Genomic DNA, 20,826 nt, shown 5'->3' with positions numbered 1-20,826 from the left:
TGTCTGACCAATCCTGGTTTGTCATGTGAAGGTGGTTAGCATCCTGCCTGCGCTAAAAAAAAACTGTTTGCTTTTAATCAGGCTGAGGCCTCCAAAAGTTTGCTTAAGAACTTCAGCAGAAATGCAAATGTGAGGAAAATGACAGATTGCTCTTTTTAGGATGTAATGCCCAACGTCTTCCAGTAGGGGGCACATTTGATGCACAGCAGGGACCTGCAAGTGTCAAATTGGATCAGACTCCGTTTGTTAGGGGGTCATTATATAAGAGCAATCCGATCAGAGCTCCAACATCAGCTGCTGGTTCAAATGATGGACACCAGCGGGAATCACGTTTGCTTTATTCCTGAAATGTGTCTATATGTAAAACAGCACATTTGCAATATTTTTCTGTGCAAATACATTTGGTACTTCAACTACAACAGGAAAAAAAAACATTGTCTTGGTCCTCTGAATAAATAAATACACTGACACGGATCAAAGGTTAACACCCGTACCAACAAAGAAAGTGAAAGTGCATCATATTCAACCTGGTTAAGGTTGATGATTGAAGCAGTTCAGGCGAGACAGTTTAAGAAGCATTTTCTGTTGCAAGTGCACAGGGGAAGCAGGTACAAAAAACAACCAAAACTTTGGTATTTTCAAAACAAACCACTTGGAAATCTGACAGTCAACTGAGAGGAAATAAGTTGGTTTGCCACCATTACAAAAGTTTTCATTACACTTTAGTCTGGATGCTGATCTACTTGTTTCTGCTCAGCAAATGTTTCAGAGTGAAAGGTCAGCAAAGATGCAGAGATGTTGTCCCCCACGTCAAGCTGTTCAGCATCTTCTTTCTGAGCCACACAGGTATTGAGATTCGCAGGAGAAAGGGCAGTTTCAGAGTGAACTCCTGATGGTACTGAGACATGTGATGCACATATTCATTCAAAGGAAGACAAGCAACAGACTGAAGCAGCAGAAGTTGAAATCCTTCCAGGTAGTCCAATGGGGAAAAAAAGATGTTTTAGGTGTGAGAAGATGCTCGCTGTTTGTAACCCTGCTTTTTTTTTTTTTTTTTACATCTTTAACATGGTGTCAAAATAAAAGGACAAGAAATTAGATGAATGGCAGCTGACAGAACCCATTGTGGCAATCGGCCTGTGCAGGACTTCCGTGGTGACAGCAGCTTCACTTCATTAGGAGACAGGTAGAGGCACAACAAGGACACAGGGCGTCCCATCTGTGAAAAAAATAGGACCTTTCAGAAGCCAGATGTGCTCAAAAGTAGCAAAACAATCCAAAGGCTACTTCCTGTTTCGTCTTTGCTTGAAAAAGTGAAGCTTTCAGTTGCGATGATAACAGTCCCACCCAAAGGGATGAAGTTAAAGCACAGGAATCAGGAAGTGCTCACATCAGAAAACACGTCAGTTAAACCAATTCTACTATTTACACATTTCCATTGTAATGTAATTGAAACCCCTCCCATCCAGAAACGCAAAGGTAAAGATGTTCTGTTGTTCTGTACATTAGTGCTTATAGAGGGGCTATGAGTGAACCATCATGGACAGATACAGTGAGAAGCAGAGTGAGGAGGAATGCATATTAGTTTTGGGGGGTGCCCCCCCCCCCCCCGGACTGAGCACTTCACATTCAGTCATCAAAACAAACCAGCTGACCAGCAACAGGAGGTCACAGCCTGAACTTCAAGGTGCAGATCTCTTCAAGTCAAGTGCATAAGTTCAGGAAATGATTATCAAGGATCTTCGGCCTGTTGCTCCAAACCAGGTGAAGGCCTTCAGGTGTTTGCTTTACAGGTAAAAGGCCATTTTATAGGCGAGATTCATCCCTGGAAAAGTAAAGGGATCCCGAATGTCCATCATCGGAGCGCAGCATCAGCAGCCGGCCCGTCAGGCGTTTCTCCGGGAGTTACCGGTGGAGGATGCGCGGCCCGTCTCGTGATCCGGTCTGTATTTGAGCCAACAGATGAGCCACGTGACGACCACCGAGAACATGGCCAAGATGCTGGCGACCGACAAGCAGATGGGCCCCGCCGGTGACGGAGGGATGCTGTGGCTGTGCACGAAGATCAGGCCCATGAAGAGCAGCACCAGCATGGACAGGAAGGAGAAGATTACGCACACGCAGCCGGTGGTCAGCGCAACTCTCTTGCAGCTCTGACAGCTGTCGTAGCGGACCGAGTCCTGGGAGAGGGTCGTGGCCGTGGACACGGTGGTGGATGGGGTCGCCTGGCTGACGCTGGACGCCCCCGAAGCCTCCTCGCGGCGGAGAGCGACGAGGGCTGGGTGCAGCGGGGGAGGGAAAGGCGGCAGAGCGTCCTGCGGGAGGGGGTCCGAGTCAATATAGAGCGGAAAATCCTCCGTCACCTTGGTGTTGTTGGGCAGGTTCTGTATCCGGTAATCCGGCACGGGGGTCCGGTGGCGGCAGACGGGGCAGCTGATGCGCCATGGCCGCTCCTCCCGGAGGTGCAGCGTGTTCAGGCACTCCTCGCAGAAGGTGTGCAGGCACTCCAGGATCTTCGGAGCCCGCCGGTCAAGGTCGAAGTAATTGTAGCAGATTTTGCATTCGTACTCCTCATACGGAAACGCAGAGGAGGCCTCGCCGGGGGGTTCCGCTCCGGTGGATGGCAACTCTACCTCTGCCATGTCATCTTTCGCCATTCACATTCTCCGGTGAACACAAAGGGAGCAGGCAGATGCTGATGACGGAGCACGTCTCCCCTCCCACCGCCTCACCGAAGCGCCATCTCTCCCGCAGACGCAGTCGCTCCTTTAGCGCTCCTAAGGAGCACCGATCTTACTGCTCCTCTGAGGCTCGGCTGAGTGGAAAAGAATGATGTAATTGTGATTCCGCTGCCCGAGCATCCCACGGTCACGCACTGATGACGAGCCGCCTCTGAAAGTCCCGAGAAAGAAAGATGGAGCTTGTTGTTTCTTCCAGAGAGACGCTGCAAGCAGGAGAATGCGCTCATGCGGTCAGCTGGGGGCAGCGGGTCCCTGATTCCTTCCACAAAGAGCAAGAAAAATCTCAGACTGTAACTACAAAACATGGAATGAACACACAACTCATGACTGCAGCACATTCAGGTTTCATTCACAGCCTGAACCAAAACAGGGGGAGCAGGAACGACGGGGGAAATCAGTGCTGCAGAAAACCGAAGTACTAATCTGCTGTGGCACTTCAGGAGCAAACTGACTTAAACACATCACGGCCCTTCAAGTGGCTGCTGAGGTTACAGACAGATCCTGGATGAGGACAGGGTGTTGCTGATTCTCAATGTCAGGTATCATCATGTTTACAGCAATCACTTAGGTGTCAGGCGAGCAACAACCTTTTCAGCAACTTTGTTGTTTGTTCTGGGATTTCTTCATAAAAAATATCCGGAAATCCACATGAATTTACTGAGTTTAATAATTTCAAAGATGTCTGACCTTCTTTAGGTTTTTCCCCCATTCCCCTTTTGGATTCAATTACCTCTTCAACTAATTACCTATACCACTCAAGCTACCCACTGAACTGCATTGTGGAACTGTGGAAGTAAAATCCACCACAGAACTCAGGAAACAGGAAAAACCTCGCGTCATTCATGGAACTTGAACCTACCACTGAACTCATCAACACGGTATTTGTCTTTTGTGTCTGTGCAATTTTTATTTTATTTTTTCAAGACAATCACTTTTATCATTTTAATGTCGGGCTGTGTGTTCAGTCACACATTTCAGACTCTTGAGATGAATACTTAAACCGCCTTAGTTAGCATTACAAGAGCCAGAATGGTTGTTTGATATAACCTGCTCTGCTGTAACATTTCCTGTGAAAAACGTCCATGCATCCATTCTCCAAACCTGCAGATTCTTTTTTGGAGTCACAGGGCTAGAGCCTATCTCAGCTAAAGTTGAGCAAAGACGGGGTCACCCCAATGGCAGACTTTCACAACTACTTTCTTTCAATTAGATTACAATATATATTACATTTGTTTAAAAAATAACCCAGAAATGTATTCATGGGTGAATGTAAAGCTGTCTGTATGTTCAATCCAACCTGTCAGATCTCAAATTTTCTGTTGTGTCCATTTACGTACACCTGCTGTATGGGTTGAATAAAGTAACTTAACTGATATGTTATTTTCAATAATATCAAACAGTAGGGTGCACCTGTGGGTCCTGTTGGGTCTGGTGGGTCCATCAACTCACTGACTTGAGCTCCCACTGAGGCTCACAAAAGTGTCTTAGGGCTGTTGGGCATGTTAGATTGCCTAATATCTTGGGACTTGGTGCTTCAATGAATATATGTGTCAGTGACTTTATATATTTTATCTAAAGTTGTCTGTGTGACTTTACTTCCAGAGACCGACAGACATGGTAGTGTTGGAACAGAGGAAAGGTGTTGTGGTGGATGTGGTGAAGGAAACATTAGAAAGAAAGACAATGAGAAACTGGAGAAATACCAGAGACTCAGAGAAGAACTGTAGAAGGCTGAAAGTGAAGGAGACAGTGGTGACCATGGTGATCCAAACATTTAGGGCATTACAGTTTTTCTCCATTGGTTTGACTCATTCCTTGAAACAGAAATGACATTCTCGAAACAACATGGACAAACTTCCAAACCACTTGGCAATTGTTCACAACAGAATGGCATTTCTCATTAGTTTCATGAAATTGCAAATGTCTTAGTACATGTCTCAATGTCTCAGTACATCTTTGCAAGTGATTACTGTAAGTTCAGGTAGCCTTCACTTAGCACAATTTCCAAGTGAATAGATCTTGTTGATCTAAACTGATTGTTGATTCTCAGTCTAATGGTTGTTCGCTCCAAAATGAGTCAGCATCATTTCATTGTGTAAGTCATTACATGCACAATAGTCTGTTCAATTGTCAAAATTAGTCAAGAACATACCATGAATACGATATATGAATCTCTTGGAACATTTGATAAATTTATTACAGCAATTGACAGTCAGGTGAAACTAGAACTTGACTAACGAAGGGGGATGTCCCAGGCCAGGGAGGGGGCAATATAACTATGTGTGCTGCAATATCTGATAATGGTGTGGCCACTCACATCCCCAATCTTGCCCCATACAATACACAGAAGCTCCTCATCTTCTTGGACCGCCTTCATTTTGATTTGATCCCTAAAACTGAGAGAGGTCTCGTAGGGCCTCACCTAACACTATATGTTATTGTATGGGACAATGTGAATTTCCACCGTGGCCCGCTCATCAGGGCCTGGTTCACTACTCATCCAAGGATGTTCACAGTGTTCCTATCACCTTACTCTCCTTTTCTCAATCCTATTGAAGAGTTTTTCTCTGCTTGGCGGTGGAGAGTGTATGAACATGGGCTCAAGATCAGAGGTCCCTACTCCATGCAATGGATGCGGCGTGTGAGGATATTACAGGAGATCAGTGTAGGGCATGGTTGCGACATGCACGCCGTTTTTTCCCTCGTAGCATCGCAAGGGAGAATATACGCTGTGGTGTAGACGAGAATCTGTGGCCAGACAGACAGCAGCTTGAGGATGGCCAGCAGGGTGAGGACGATGGCCAGGAGAGGGAGGGTGAGGACAGCGACCAGTAAAGAAGTGTTAGTTGTGAAACTCAAGCATTATTTACAGCACTGTAGGCTGCATACCATTGTCATTGTTTTTTTTGTGTTTAAGTTATATAGTCTACTATGCTGTATATATTTTTTTTACTCTGATGTATGAAAGTTACTTTATGTGTGTGAATGATAATGGTTAGAATTTCCTTGGCAGTATGAGTGTAATGTGTGCTGTTACTGTAAACCCAAGAGGCTGCTCTTACCCTAAAATCCTTTTTTTCTTCTTCCAGTTTTATACAATATTATATTCTGTTAGCTACCCAAACAGTACAGTAACCATTGTCAATAAAGGACTGAGCTAAGACTGAAAGGTGGACATGAGGGATATTTCAGTGGTGCTCTGCTATAGTGACAAAATATCTAATCATTGTGACTTTGTGTTTGCCGACACAATGCAAAAGGGACAAAGGATTTTTTTTTGGGGGGGGGGGGATTTTTGGGGGCACTGACTGTTTAAATGAGAAGGAAATTTAGTTTTGACACATGAATGAATTGTTTTTGGAGAGATATGAACTTTTGCAGGTGAAACATGGCATTGTGCCGAACCATCCACATTATTTTGACAAAAGCACCAGGAGTGTTGAGAACGTCCGGTCTGATCAAGAAATGAGCAAAAAGCAATTGAGAAGGATCTTTGCCATTTTGGTGGCACTGACTCTACATGGGAAAGGAAATTAGTTTTGAAACAATGGAGAAAAACTGTAACCCAAAAGGGAGGATAATTTAATATATATTTGGGGCAGATTATGACTTCATGAGACGGAAACAGTCACACGAATGATGACGCAGAGGTGCAGTGATGGAAGATTACAGGTTCGATTCCCACCTTGCCATGTGTCGATGTCTCATATGTTGAAGGGTCTTTGGGCAAGACACTGAATCCCACCATGCCTCTAGTGGAAGGTTGGCGCTAGTCTTTGGTGATGGCCAGATGGCTACTTGCCATCACTGTATAAATGTGTGTATGGGACTGTGACTGTAGAGCGCTTTGGGCCTTCGAGGAAGGTAGAAAAGCGCTATACAAGTATACGCCATTTACCATTAACCGCCAAACTGAAGGAGGGCAACAGCAGATCCCTCGAAACACCCATTAAGGATATTTGAGACCTGGACTGAGTGACCCCTCCCTCCTGGCGTTCCAAACATGAAGTACCCACTGGCTCCAAGAATCCAAAATCCCATAGAGTTCTACAGAGCAATAAAAAGCTATTACTCTGTCATTCTGTTTGTCTGAATAACCATTCTTGCTCTGATACATTTTTTTAAATATATTCTAAATGTTCTTTAATTTGTAGTTCAAGTTATTTAAGTTATAAACTAATCAAATCAGATGCCTTAATAAAAAAGGAGGAGCCTGTTCGGCCCCTCATTCAACTTTCTGAATGTCTGATTGACATATTTAGTATAGCTCGCTTTCAAGTAGTAGGGGTGTGACCTTCTAACAAGCTCACGCCTCAATGGTGAGAGTGGTTGTCATAAAAACAATGGCTCAGACAGACTCGCACCAATCACTGCTTACTGACGATGTCTGGCTCCAACAACACAGTGTTCATATTGCGAAAAAATGGTGAGTGTATTTACTTCATTTGGTTGGAGCCAAATAAACCATTTTCGATGGATGACGTCACACTCAGTTAGTGCAGTTCTCACCAACAAACAATTGAAAACCCGCAAACGTCTCAGTCCAGAAAAGTGCAGCACTGTGAACAGCAAAGATCCTGCGCAGGATCCTCAAGCTCCCAGGCCTCTGGCAGAAGACCAAAGAATAGAAGCAGTGGATGGATCTTTGATGAGTGCAGAAACACCTGAGGACTCAGTCAGTGGTGTTGTGTTTGATGAAATCTGGACAAAAGAAAAGCAGGTTCAAACTCTGAAGACTTAAGATCACCTGGAAGACCCAATAAAACCTGGACTGAAATAATTGAAAACAAAAATAAACGTGTTAAGGAACCCAGATGATCTAAAAGTTCTTCCAGATTCCACAATTTAGATTCAAGCTAGCAAACAAAAACATGAACGTCTTTCAGCTGCACTTGCTAAGAACAATATGAGTTATAAACACATGTTGGTCACGCTTCCTGATAAGAGCCTTCACTTTCGGAGGGTTAAAGTTTTGTGCTGATAAAACGTGTAATGAGCACATGTCACTGTTCCTGTAGCCAGAAATAGTCACAGAATATATAGTGGCCATATATAGAGGCTGCATGGATGGTCCTTATGGGAAAAAAATAACAATGTCTCATGAAAGTCATGCTTATTTCATTTTGTGTTTGTGCTTTTGTGTTTGTTTGAAGTCTGGGATAAGAACAAAAATATATTTTTGTTTCTCAAATGATTTCATCAAACATCACACATGTTCTGGATCAGTTTAGTGTTTATTATTGACCTTTGGGAGCAGACAGTGTTGTTTACTCCACCAAACATCTGACATTTGTGAACATTTATAAAATCAAACTGTCAATAACTATTTCAAACGTTTTATGGCGTTATGCAGCACAGTCTGATTTAGGTCCCTCACCTGAGGAGCTTCAATCCAGGTGAGATAAATGTCAAATGGGATAGAAGTGTTCTGCAGTTCAGACACACAGAAGCTCCTGGTGAAGGATGAATGTGGGGTGAAGGTTTCTTCTCCGATTTGATGGAAACAAAACATGAATAAAATAAAGCAACCTGAATTGTGGATTGTGTTGTGAAACTTCTGAGTCAGCGATGGTCAAACATTTATTTATCTTTAAAAAGAAAAAAAGAAATGCTCAGATAATCAAGCAGTTTTGCGTTAGAATCTGTGAAGCAGGACAGTTTATCTGATCCCCTCCCAGTGTAAAGGTTGCATAAACATACTACAATCCGTGACTACCTGTTCAGGTTTTCCTTAGCCCCGCCCCTCTGCACTAACCTGTGACACGCAGCAGCCGCACCTGCTGGACGTAGGAGGATGCGTCTAGTCCTACTACCACCTCAGAGCATTACCTGATCTGGAGACCGGAGCGGTCTGCCCCCCTCCTCCCCGCTCGACGCCGTTTTCAGCCGGTTCAGCTGAGATGCGGGGGCTCTGGGATTTCCTCCAGGACCCGGAGCTCGTGGCCCGGTTTCAGAGACGCTGCGGGCTCTTCCTTGTTGTCGGAGCCCCGCATGCTCCCGGAAAAGAGAAGGGAACAGCTGTACCGAACGGAACCCGCATTAACGGAGAGACGACGCGAGGCCACCTGAAGGCAAGGTTGAACCATCAGGACCGGAACTGCAACTATAAACACACCGGGAACGGAGGAGCGGCCGTAAGTCCTCTGAGTGATCTGTGACCGACAAGGGAAGAACCGATTTCAACTGAAGTGGAAGTTTGGGTTTCAGTAGACTTGACAGAGAATGACAGGCTTTTCCCGTTTGTCTGGGTCCACCTGCCGGGTTTCCTCTGCAGCGTGACGAGTTCAGTGAGAGACTTCTGCTCCCTGAGGCTGATCAGCTTTTTATTTTTATTTTCTATTAGAAACAAACTGACTTAACTAATGACTGACTTAAATAATTTCTATATTTACATATACAGTACTATAGCCTATTAGTGAAGGATGAAAGCGACTTAAAATATTCCCAACATGTTTATGGAAATCCTATTGAGATTAAGGACAGAGAACTCCTGAATGTTGAAGAAATTAGCTGGAGATTCCAAAAATGTATCTTTGAAAGGAGATTTACCATGACAGTTTATTAATATTCAGTGTGTAAAGTGTGAATGTCTGCCCAGGGTTGCATTGAGAAACTATAAAACATCTAGATTCTATATATTATCTCACAGTTAGAAGTTCTTGTCAGTCCTCAGTTTTCTCCAATTAGGTTTCAGATCATTTTTGGCATCTTTTGCATTTTTTTGTCAGATGTTACATATAAATGCTCATTTGAATGTCACCATGCCCTGTGTCTGTTTTGCATATGCGTTTCTTCCGTGCAGGACCGCAGCAGGCCTCAGTATGAGGTGAGGAACTGGCTGCTGCACTTTCTCTTCCTGTTGTCAGCTGGTTTAGGTCATGAGATCTTTTACATCACCTGTCTGCCCTGCATCCACTGGAACCTGGACCCTTTCCTCTGCCGTCGCCTCATCAACATGTGGACTGTAAGTCCAGAGGGAGAACAGGGTCTTTGTGTCGGTCCACCTCAGCACGCTCACGTGCTAATCCTCGCCTGATGTCCATCTTCCTGACAATGCCACCCCTCTTCTCTCCTCTGCTCTGTCTCCTCTCTGTCACCTTTCAACCTCCTTTCATCCTCTCACACTTCCAGTGACCTTTCCCTGACAACATGCTCCATATATCCCAGAGCCTAGGGGGACACAGGGGCCAGCTTGACCTGGGCCTTTGACATAGCAAGAGGACACAGACGCAGACTCATGATTGGTAAAAGCCATCTCAGTTTTAGATGTTTATTCTGACCGACACCGGCGCAGAGTGAGCAAAAACATGTCAGAAAGATCTCAGAAGGAGTCACTTACAGGGACACTGCTACAGCTGTGCATTCTCAGTGTGTAATGGTGGGGGTGTTTTTGTGCCCCCGTGTCCTCGCCCTCTGTGCCTGGTGGCTGCCCTGTGTCTGAACCCCTTGTCTGTCCCCCCAGGGAAGGAGATAGCATTCTTCTGGAATCCATGCCCCCATGTGAATTCCTTTCAGATGCTCACATAAACGCCAACACACACATGCTCATGCTCTCCATGTCGCCTTGCAAACACTCCCAGTCCCTCCTTCTAGTTAGACATTACCAGCTTTACTCCGCCCTTCTCCCCCTGTCTCCCCACATGGGTGTTTTATTGACCGTTTGGACAGAGCCTTTGGTCTGTCTCCTTCTGCCTGTATTTGTGCTGTCTGATCCGACACGCAAATATCTCAGAATGATTCCACTTGACATGAACTACATAAACCATGAAGACCTGGTTTATTGTGTTGCAAGATATCATTCTATAAAAGTTTTAAATTATGATTTTACGGCATAACTGTCATATTTAGATCAATAGCTACCATTAGAAAATGCTTATTTGTTTGAGAAGGGGTCTGCAACCTGAGGCTCCTTAGCCACATATGGCTCATTTAGCCCTTCATTGTGGCTCTTCGGTTTTGAAGACAAATATCAACACGTTAAATGAAGACACATTAAATTTTAAGTCGTTTATGTTTTGACTTTTCGTATAATTGAATGATGGCAAAAGGTCTTAACTGCTGTCACAGTGGTTTATTATTAGAACAAACTTAAAGCCAATATTCTTATCTGCTGCTGCACAACATTGCTGTTCAGAGACACAGTTCTTAAAGTGTGTAACTGCATTTAACCCTTGTGCTATCTTAGATGACCCCACCCTTACATTGACGTGTTCTCCCTACCATGACAAAGGTGGATAAAGGTGGAAAGATTTCATGTAATCCATGGACACCAGTGAAGATCACAAATCATTGAAGAAAAAAGGTTCAGTGCACTGTCTAGTGGGTCTAGATGACCCAACTCCCAATGTTAAAGTGCCTAGGATAGCACAAGGGTTAAGAGTTCAGTGTTATCCTTTATATATTAAATAGTAAAAGGATAAAAAAGGATGAAAGTGCATCAAAAGTCATTATGATAGAAAATGTCATGTTTGATTTTCCTGCATCTTTAATTCAAGTAATTCTGCTGCAGCAAGGGGATTTTCTTTTGACACAGGGTAGATTTTACTTTAAAAAGAAAAAAATGTTTAAACACAGCATATAACACTGTTATAATTTAACTATTCCAAATATTTAAAAACTACATTTAATAAATAAATGGCCACAAAAATAAAATGTATTTTTCTAAAATGTTAATAGGTTCTTTGCTGTTCTGTTCCTGTCCGTTAGAAACTGGACCAAATGCTTAAAGACTAAAAACCCCTGATTTAGACAGACATCACATGGTAACTACAGTTGTTTACTTTACAAACCGAAGAGTCACCCCATCAAACATTATGAATAAATGTCCTTTTGCCACAGACTAAAAGGTAAAAAAACATATTTTCAAAGGGTTTTATTCTTTTTTTCTAGACATCAAACTCAAATGTAGCACAATTTAATGCAACAGAGTCTTGCTTTCATTCTAGTCTGACAGCAGACTGCAGCATAAACAAGCCACTCTATGTTTGTCAAAATGTCTGAGTCCGGTCCTTCTAATGTTAAAACCTCCGGGTCTGTCCTGGGAGCTGGGATGCTCTCAGCCTCACTTCTGTTGAACACCGTTTGCCTTTTTTAAGAGATACAGCAACAGTGAAAAACTTTTGAAGCTCATAGTAGACGATGACCATCAAATCCCAGAGCAAAGGTCTGCCCCGGGTCCTACTGCTGTAAAAACAAGCCCAGATCATCACCACTCCAACACTGTGCCTGACAGTTGTGACTTGTATTGATTAGTTTTTCACTAATTGTTCTTTTTTTCCATTTGCATATATGATTTCTGATTGTAGACTAACAGCCAGAATTTGGCTTGAAACTGGCATGTGGTTCCATGTAGTGATGAGGCTAAAAATTTTAGGCGGTAGCTCCTCCCACACGTCTGAAGAGTCCAGCAGCAAAATTGACACGGGTCGAAAGAGAGGTATCTGAGGCAAATTTGACGCATGACTCGAGTTGAGTGTGAAGACAGAATGCCACAATAAGGCCAGAAGTAGACTAGTATTTTCCCGCCCACCTCACTTTTGGGAAACTTCTATTGGGCGCGATAAAGTAAAGTTTTGCGCTAGGGCGGTCTTCACAGATGCCAATCAAGAGATAAAATGGCCCAACCCAAAGTCTCAGCTGTAAAAAATTTACAGCAAATAGGAAAAAAAAGTATGATTATTAATCAAAACGAATTTAATCCACACTGTAAATATTTTTTTTCTTCTGATTTCTTTTTCTATTGGACTTGATGGGAAATTTCTCATTGATGTCCAACCAGGTAACTCCTAGACTTGTTTGTGTTACTTTGGTGTGTTACTTCTATGACTTTAGTTTTTTTCTTTTTTCAAACTTTTTTTTTTATAATCACATTGGTTATTTCTAAAAGGAAACACAAGACGCCTCTTTTTTCAGTCATCATCTCAGTGAGAAAAGTGAAAGCTCACTGTCACACTTAAACATTTCTACTGGGGTCATCAGTTTACATTACTCTCACAGGTGTATCCAGAACTCCTAATGTCTGTAGGTTTGTCTGTTATACTCTGTCAGTAAAGCTAAAATATACATTAATTTATGTAAGATACTAATTTTTCAGCTTTGTTTTATACTTAATGTGTTTCCATCAACATAACTTTACTGTATGTAGCTTTAGGGTGAAAACAATTAAGATATTGATTTTACAAAAGATCTCTGGACGTCCCCATCTCTTGATATATTCATACTCGATAACACTCAGTTTGGTCTAGATATTGACAGGGCAACATCTAGAGCTTCTTTGGCCTTGATCAATATAGTTTTTCACAAGGTCAGACGGTCTTTAACTCTTCCATTAATGTGTCCAGACTGTCCCTGGGTCAGCCGCTTTGATGTGAGGATCACAAAGGCACCAATAATCCAGTGGAGCATTGGCCTCCCTGGAGGCGGCTGAATGTGATTTTTGTGTGGATGCTGAGAGCAGCTTAAGACGGGGCGTAGAGGGTGTTCACTTTATGGCCTCTTTCTGAACTCACAGTTAGTGTGGATTCCAGTTCAGCTACTAGCTTACAACTGTCAAAGCTTGTAAACAATGACCTTCTGCCATCCATGACAGGTCTGTAAACTAATGAGCTGCTGGGCTGGATTCCTGCAAAAGAATTGTCACCATTTGTGTCAGTTTTATTATATGTGCTCTTTATAACACATATGTAGGTTTATTCATTTGTTGAAAATATTCTTGGTGATATAAGGAGCCGGTAGGCAAAAGGCACATGCCTTTTTACTGCTTGCATTTTTAAAGAACAGGAGTTACAAGTTAATGGTTGACTGGATCGCTCAGGCTATAAATTAGTCTGTGGTTGTAGTAGCCCTCGACTTAACTGGAGACTCTGTAATAAAAGCAGTTTAATGTTTAATAGTCATGTATGATCAGGTCTTTAAGATAAAGACCAACGTGAGTTAATGAGTTCATCCCCAAACTTAGTGGATGTGAAAAACCTGATGTCAGTATTTATAGTCACATCACAATTAAGGGGCAGCATTTATGAAATAGATTTTGTGAAAAGGCTGAAATGAACCGAATGATTTCTGGCCTAATTGATGTTTATGTTGGATTTCTGATCTGTTCAGTTTGCAATTTGTTTGATTTCAGATCTAATTTAGTTTTTATATTTAATTTCTGATCTGATAATTTTTTACATATTATTTCTGATCTGATGGATTTTCATTTCTGATTTCTGAACTGGTGAATTTCTAATCTTATTGATTATTTGATGTTTGATTTTAGATCTGTTAACACTGTTGCCAAACAGGAACTGTAAACAGGGAAACACTTCTTTTTGTGCTTCTGCTTCAGTTCAGTTTAATATGTGGTTTCTTTTACCTTTACATTTATTTACATTTATTTTACAGCTGGTCATTACTTTGTTAGAAAGCTGTTTTGTGTTTTCAGAAAACACGTGTTTAAGTTTTGACACTCAGAGAATGAGAATTAGCAGTGTCAGATGGAGAAAATTGTTCTTTAGCCTCTTCTTGATAAAGTATTATAAAAATTCAAAAAGAAATAACATAAACAACAAAAAAGACAAGTTTCGAATCATAGACTCGCTTTCCTGTTCTGGTGTCCACAGATCTAACTTCCTTTTTAAAAGGATAGCAAAATGATCTGCCAAAAATTTGTTCTAAAAAAAGATTTTCAGAAATAACTTCCTAAAACATATAAAGTTGTTGGGAACAGATAACAGGAAATATCTTTGGTCATTAAGCTCAGACAGAACTCCACAGAAGCTAATGTTAGCACGACATGTTTGATAAGTTAAACAAAAATCAGCATTTGTTATAAAGTGTCGTTTGATCTACAGGGTTCGGTCAGGAACACACGTCTATGTTTATGTTATCAGCTGTCAGGTCATGTGGTGGGAGGATAGCGATTTATGCATACAAAAGGATCAAATTAAAGTATGCGGCAGCTTCCTTTGGATTCATGAACAATAACCGCAACTGGAGAATTATTAACAAACTCATACTACTAAAATCAATATTCAAAAAATATCTGATGACCTTCACACAGCAAAGCGTACAACACGTGGAAGGAGGTTCCATGATGTTCATCAACATGTTTTTAAGACAATCTCAGTAGAAATGATCTGGACTGAACTGACTCCTACGGATGATCAAAGTTCTGCTGGATGTTTTTTTTTTTTGGTTCTTTGTTTATGCTTTGAAAAGAGCCTCAGTTTTGAACTGTTTCTTTAAAGTTATACAGAATTAAATTATCCACATTTTGGGGTAAAGATTGTTTTATTTTTACGTGTCATGTTGAGACATCAATATTGCCAGACCTATGAGTCCAAAACCTAATAAACTGCTTTAAGAATTTGTTGGTAGCTGTTTATTTTAAAGAAAATACCTAAATCATGTAATTTAACTAATATTTAATTAATTTGGAGTATAAATTATGATTCAAAAAGATTTTAATAAGATGCTCCAGTTGATAATAATTTAATATAATTTTGAAAATCAATTTTCAAGTTTAGCAAATAGAGGTCTGCTGGTTTGGTGGTGAAAGTCACTGATGTGGAGGTCTCTGCCCTCCACTGTGAGGGCAGATCTGTGTGTCTCTCATACAGTAACAATAGATGCTTTTTAAAATCTCAATCGTCATGGTAACGAGCTCTTCCTGATTACAGCGTCCACAGAGAGGGTAATAACAGCCTGGCCGTTTTACCTCTTAAACACACACATTAGTGTCCCTCTCCATCCGACTGCACTGCCTCCCTGTTCCTCACCAACACAGCCTTTCATTAAATATACAAAGCAGAGCTTTAAATAAACTGGAGCTGCAGCAGGCTGCCCTCCAGGGGCCATCACAGATTTTGTGACAGAGACTAGGCAGCAGATTTGGCTGGACACACAGACAAATACAGACTTTCCCCCTGAGCTGGGTGTTAAAAAACATGTGTCCTCCAGCCTCAGACAGGCGGTCAGCTGAGTTATTTTCTTTGTCCTGAGTAGCATGAAATGCAGATCCACCGTTCTCCTCAGAACATTGATTTATTATCACGGATCTAACCTTTTTTCCTGTTTTATGCTTCTTATTCTAAATGATGACAGGAGAGAAAAGAGATCAATGACAGGAAAACAGTGATCTCATAATCTACATACACATGTATGTTTTCACTGTTTATAGTTATTTTTTGCAAAATATTTTAGTGGCAAATATTAATATTTAGAACATCAGATATGGTGTTGTATAAACATTTATGACCCCCCCTTTTTCACGAATCCTGTGCTGCATTCATTTTGCATCACTTAAGACCTGTCGTTTTTGCCCCATTGGGGGCAAATCTGAACGGACCACAGAGAAAGCTAGGACTACATTTTGTTAGGAAGACGTGATGTGATGATACCTGTTCTTGTTCCCTTAGCTGGTGATGTACATTGGCCAGGTGATGAAGGATCTGCTGAAGCTGCCTCGTCCTGTCTCACCGCCCGTGGTGAAGCTGGAGACCCGTGTGGACGCGGAGTATGGACTTCCCTCCACCCATGCCATGGCAGCAACTGCCATCTTTTTCACCCTTCTCCTTAGCGCCCCAGCAAGAGTACAGGTGAGTCCTAAATGTCTCCAAACGGTTCTGTTAAGGCTTTAGTATAAACTGTAATTCCAAAACCCTTGATACTGTGGTGATGATAAGTGATGGGCACGTTCAGTTATTTCCTGTCGTTGTGTCTGCATAGAGTTGATGCACAGTTTTAATTCTTTTTGGTAAAACTATGATCATTGTTTTATGTTTGGGTGAAATAAGAAAAAAATCAAACTTAGATAATCTGATTCCACCTGAAGTTCCATGTTTAAGATGCCTTCAGACCAGGTTAGTAAGTTTAGCGGACGGAAGTTATTCTTGAAAAATATCCTTTCATTTGGTTTGACCTGCTTCAACTCAACACTCTAAGGACAGCCAACCCTTCACAACATCACACAGGTTCAACAACTTTTTGTTTGGAGCAGTATTGCGCAAAATGAAAAGTATTCTGCGGATTGCTGAATTAATAAGTGCAGCTTTGAAAAAATCTGATGTTTAACAACCACAGAGGGACTTTAACTCTGAAAAGTAATGGAGGCAGTGCATAATCCTGACGATCTTATTTGGGCCCGCTCTCTCTCATTACTCTATGTTTTTCCTTTGCTGTGGACCTTTAAGCTAAACTAAGGTAATTTAATGTAGAATGTCTTTATAAAAAGTAAAATCTTTTTAGCTGAACAATGACAAATTCTTCTGCGGCTCCTAAATCACCCAAATTGGATAAAACAGAAACACATTTTTTCTACACAGTAAAATATGTAGTTGAAGTTTCTCCCTGTTAAACAATATTTATGATAGTGAAACAAGGAAACAAAAATGATTTTCAGAATTTGGACTTTAAAAGTAAAAGTGTCTGCTTTCCTTTGGCCTCCAGTTTGTGGGGTTTCAACACAAAGTGGTCATCATGACACTGTAGAAACAGGAACATCAGCATGTGGTGGTTTATGGCCCGGCAGAATATACGTTTACTGTTCTTTCAGAGATTGCATTTAAAATTGGATCTGTTTTTGTTTTATTCATGGTTGGTGTTCACATAAGCAGTTGGACAAAGAGATCACAGACTTCACAGGTTGAAAGCATTGTGTTTGCTTCAAAATCCAGCAAAGGTTTGGAAATCATCTTGTTTGGTTCATGAAACTCTTACTTTTACACAGAAGAACTCAAATCATTTCATGTATGTATTTTGTAGTCATGTGAATGTCCAGCAGCAAAATCTTCTCACTATAAGCAACTATCAAATTTTGTTGGAAAAAAAAACGATAATTTAAAGGTTATATTATTAAAAGTGTTAGATTGCAGTGATGGTTCAACCTCCCCTGCTAAATGCAGCTTATCAAGATCATCAACTGAAGGAAACAAAACCTGAGTGGATTAAAGTCATCCTGACTTCAATGCAAAAGTCAGATGGTTGTGCATTGATCTGGTCTCATCTCCTATCAAACCAGTGAACTGTGGGAGCCTGAACGGAGATCCTCTGCTGGTCCTCAGACTCCTGCTGTGTGAGGGGCAGAGGACCCCATCAGTCACCATCAACCCCACCCACCCTGTGACTGCTTCACCCTCTAAGTCAATGACTGACACTTCACTTGTCCACCTCCAGCCTCTTCTTCCTCCTGACTCTTCCTCCCTTTGTCCCTCCCACTTTGTCACCAAGTCCATAAAGCTCTGAAAGGCTCAGTCACAAGCACTTTTTTTCAGACAAAATGTCTCTGATGTTTACTGACGGTTTCTGCAGCTGCAGGGCCTTTTTTAGCCCTATAGTTTTATTTTGGAGGATAGTTTTGAAGGTCAGAGACAAGGTCAACATCCAAGACGGTCACTAGAAGGGAGGACAAACATGGGCCTTAAATTTCTTCAAAAACAGAAAGAGAAGAGCATACACATCCACAGATGAGGAAGGCTTTCACAAAGGCTTTTAAAGAGCTGCAAGTCCTTCAGGCAACATGACCCACTCCTAAAGCGGGTCAAAGGTCACCACAGTCCATCACACCCTGACCCCCTCCTGTCCTTCCTTTGTCACCATTCATGAAAAACCCCTCTCTTCATGAAGTCCCACTAAAGAGGTTTCCAGCTCCTAAAGAGGAGCAGAGGGAGAAGGGCAGGGAGGAGGAGGAGGGTGGAGGAGATGAAGAACCCTCAAAGCCTCACTTTTTTTCAAATGGAGGGGGCAATGGAACCTGCTGCCATAGGTAAAGAGGGAGGAGAGAGGGCAGGAACAGAGGAGCAGTTAGGGGATGAAAGGCAGGATGTCGGCCAATCAGATTGGATCGTCGACACAGAGAGGCAGGAATGATGAGGAATGTCAAAGGAGGAAGACTGACAAGACCAAAACCAAAGAAGGTCCCTCAGATATCAAGAACCTTGAGCGTATCAGTGATTGTAGTAAAATGTTCTTCTCCGTGTCTCAGTTCCCGTTCGAGGTGGGTCTGCTGATCGCAACAACACTGTCAACTTTAGTCTGTCTAAGTCGACTCTACACTGGAATGCACTCAGTTCTGGTAAGTCGACAACGTCAATCACAACACACAGACAGACACGGATACACAAACAGAGACACACAAACACCTACACACACAAACTAACACAGATACACAAACAGGGTCACAGATACACAGTGGCCATTAAGTGCAAATTACATTTTTTTTAAAATCACACAACGCAAAAACATTTTTAAGATCACAGCAAAAGCAAAACGAATATTTTTAAAAATATATTACATTTTAGAAAACAAAGCAAAATTCCAGAAAGCAAAATGTAAAAAATAAAAACATTTTGGAAAACAAGTGTATTTTCCAGAAAACAAATGGAAATGTTAGAAAAATAAAAGATAAGAGAAACCTGTAAATGTAGGTACTATGGAACATCACTGATTGGATGATGAAATCCAGCATCGCTTGATGTCTGATAACTTTCAGCTAAATTATGGCCAAACGTCATCATTCAATCAATGATGTCCCATAGTACCCACCTTTTCCGATTTCTCATTGTTCTTCGTTTTTTAGGATTTCATTTTGTTTTCTGGAAAACAATTTTGGTTTCTAAAGAAAATCTTTTATTTAATTTTTTGGTTTCTGGACATTTTTTTGTATGTTTTCTAATGTGGAATATTGTTTTTTTAATTTTCGTTTTGCTTTTTTTTTTGTCATTGTGATCTTTAAAATGTTTTTTGCATCGAGTGATTTGTTGATGTAATTTGCCCCTCCGGGGCACCGTACAGGGACACAGACACACACACACACACACTCTTTTATACACGTAAACACACACAGAGATACACACCATCAAACATTACATTCTAATTAAACTTCAGGCTGAAGCTTCATTCTATAAGCAAAATTCAGTCTTTTGAACATCACACAGGAAGACCTGATGAAAAAATAAAATTATTTGCTAACATCAACTGTGTTGTTTCTTCTGATTCCAGGATGTAGTTTGTGGCGTTTTGATCTCTGCTGTCCTCATCCTTGTGACATTCCCGTACTGGGAGGCCTTCGACCGCTTCCAGCTGACCAGCCGGATCTCCCCCTTCGTGGCGCTATCGCTGCTCCTCTTCCTCAGCTATACATACCCAGAATTGGACCATTACAGCACCACAAGGGGGGATACGACCACCATTCTGGGAGTATGTGCCGGCTGCTCAGTGGGATACTGGGTGAACGAGCAGCTCGGACGGACATTTGAGCCAGAAGGGACGCTACCTGTACCCGTACCACCAATGACCGCACCAGCAGTGGGGCGAGGGGCTTGCAGATTTCTACTGGGGGTTGTGGCGCTGGTGGGAACTCGGCAGATCATGAAAAGGTTGAGTCTGCAAATACTGTATTTGTGGTACAAGGTACCAAAAAGTGATGACAACGCCAGGAGGAGAAAAGAGATTGAGGTCCCATCTAAGTTTACCACATACACAGTTGTTGGACTTGTCAATTCAATATTGGTCAACAGAGCCTTTTTCCTGCTTGGGTTGCTTTGACCCTACAGGGAGGGGTCGTCCTTTGTATGATGGGACCTTCAGTATTTATTTCACTGGATATGAAATGATTTGAAGTGGAACTCCTCAGTTGGAATGATTCACAATGGTGACTGACCTATGACTGAGATGAAGAAGTTTTGCATATAAACATGTTTGATGGCTGAGTTTGATCATCGTTGTAGATTTTTGAAGGCTGGATATGTTTCGCAATAAAGATTAGAAGATATTTGAGTGTCCTTTTCTCTTTCACCAGAACCCCACCCTAAAGATGACACGTTAATCCCAAAATAAGGACTAAAACCAGTTTATATAAACCTCAATGAATCCTGCCTTAATCCTGACAGTTTCATCACCTTGCAGGTCTGTTGCTCCACATGGACCAGGTGAGTTCATGATCGCAAAAATATTAAGGAGCACTCATATCTGGGCATTTCATTGTGGTCATATCTCCTTTCTGAGAGATGCCCACTTACTGCAGAGATGTGCTTTTAAATGACTTTTTTCCTTCCAGTCCAAAAAGAAATGTAAATAAATACAATGAATATAAAGTTTAGCCTAA

The 20,826-nt window shown here is 41.8% G+C and overlaps 2 protein-coding genes across 3 annotated transcripts; one reads left to right on the top strand and one right to left on the bottom strand.

Moving 5' to 3' along the window:
- Positions 1–321: 321 nt before the first annotated feature.
- Positions 322–4,108, bottom strand: rnf228 (ring finger protein 228). Its single transcript, XM_078956569.1, has one exon. It carries the CDS (start codon positions 2,655–2,657, stop codon positions 1,887–1,889), a length of 771 nt encoding a protein of 256 aa, XP_078812695.1. The 5' UTR covers positions 2,658–4,108; the 3' UTR covers positions 322–1,886.
- A 4,374-nt stretch (positions 4,109–8,482) lies between these two features.
- sgpp2 (sphingosine-1-phosphate phosphatase 2) lies at positions 8,483–20,493 on the top strand. 2 transcript variants are annotated; one of them, XM_004075466.5, is made up of 5 exons: positions 8,483–8,875; positions 9,544–9,705; positions 16,142–16,321; positions 18,706–18,795; positions 19,722–20,493. In XM_004075466.5, exons 1-5 carry the CDS (start codon positions 8,642–8,644, stop codon positions 20,265–20,267), a joined length of 1,212 nt encoding a protein of 403 aa, XP_004075514.1. In that variant the 5' UTR covers positions 8,483–8,641; the 3' UTR covers positions 20,268–20,493. The 2 variants fall into 2 exon arrangements, with proteins under 2 accessions (XP_004075514.1, XP_020563983.1); XM_020708324.3 differs by having other exon boundaries at positions 8,498–8,875; positions 9,544–9,567; positions 16,163–16,321.
- Positions 20,494–20,826: the final 333 nt, after the last annotated feature.

This window comes from Oryzias latipes, chromosome 13 (genome assembly GCF_053564925.1).
Source record: "Oryzias latipes strain Hd-rR chromosome 13, Olatipes_Hd-rR_3.1".
NCBI lineage: Eukaryota > Metazoa > Chordata > Actinopteri > Beloniformes > Adrianichthyidae > Oryzias > Oryzias latipes.
This window is presented reverse-complemented; position numbering and strand designations above follow the sequence as displayed.

What these genes read in the sequence shown, in the direction of transcription:
- rnf228 (XM_078956569.1), bottom strand. Translation starts at nt 2,657, where the DNA reads ATGGCGAAAGATGACATGGCAGAGGTAGAGTTGCCATCCACCGGAGCG.
- sgpp2 (XM_004075466.5), top strand. Translation starts at nt 8,642, where the DNA reads ATGCGGGGGCTCTGGGATTTCCTCCAGGACCCGGAGCTCGTGGCCCGG. An exon ending in CCGGGAACGGAGGAGCGGCC is followed by an intron (nt 8,876 to 9,543) that starts GTAAGTCCTCTG and finishes TCTTCCGTGCAG; the next exon opens with GACCGCAGCAGGCCTCAGTA. An exon ending in CTGGAATGCACTCAGTTCTG is followed by an intron (nt 18,796 to 19,721) that starts GTAAGTCGACAA and finishes TTCTGATTCCAG; the next exon opens with GATGTAGTTTGTGGCGTTTT.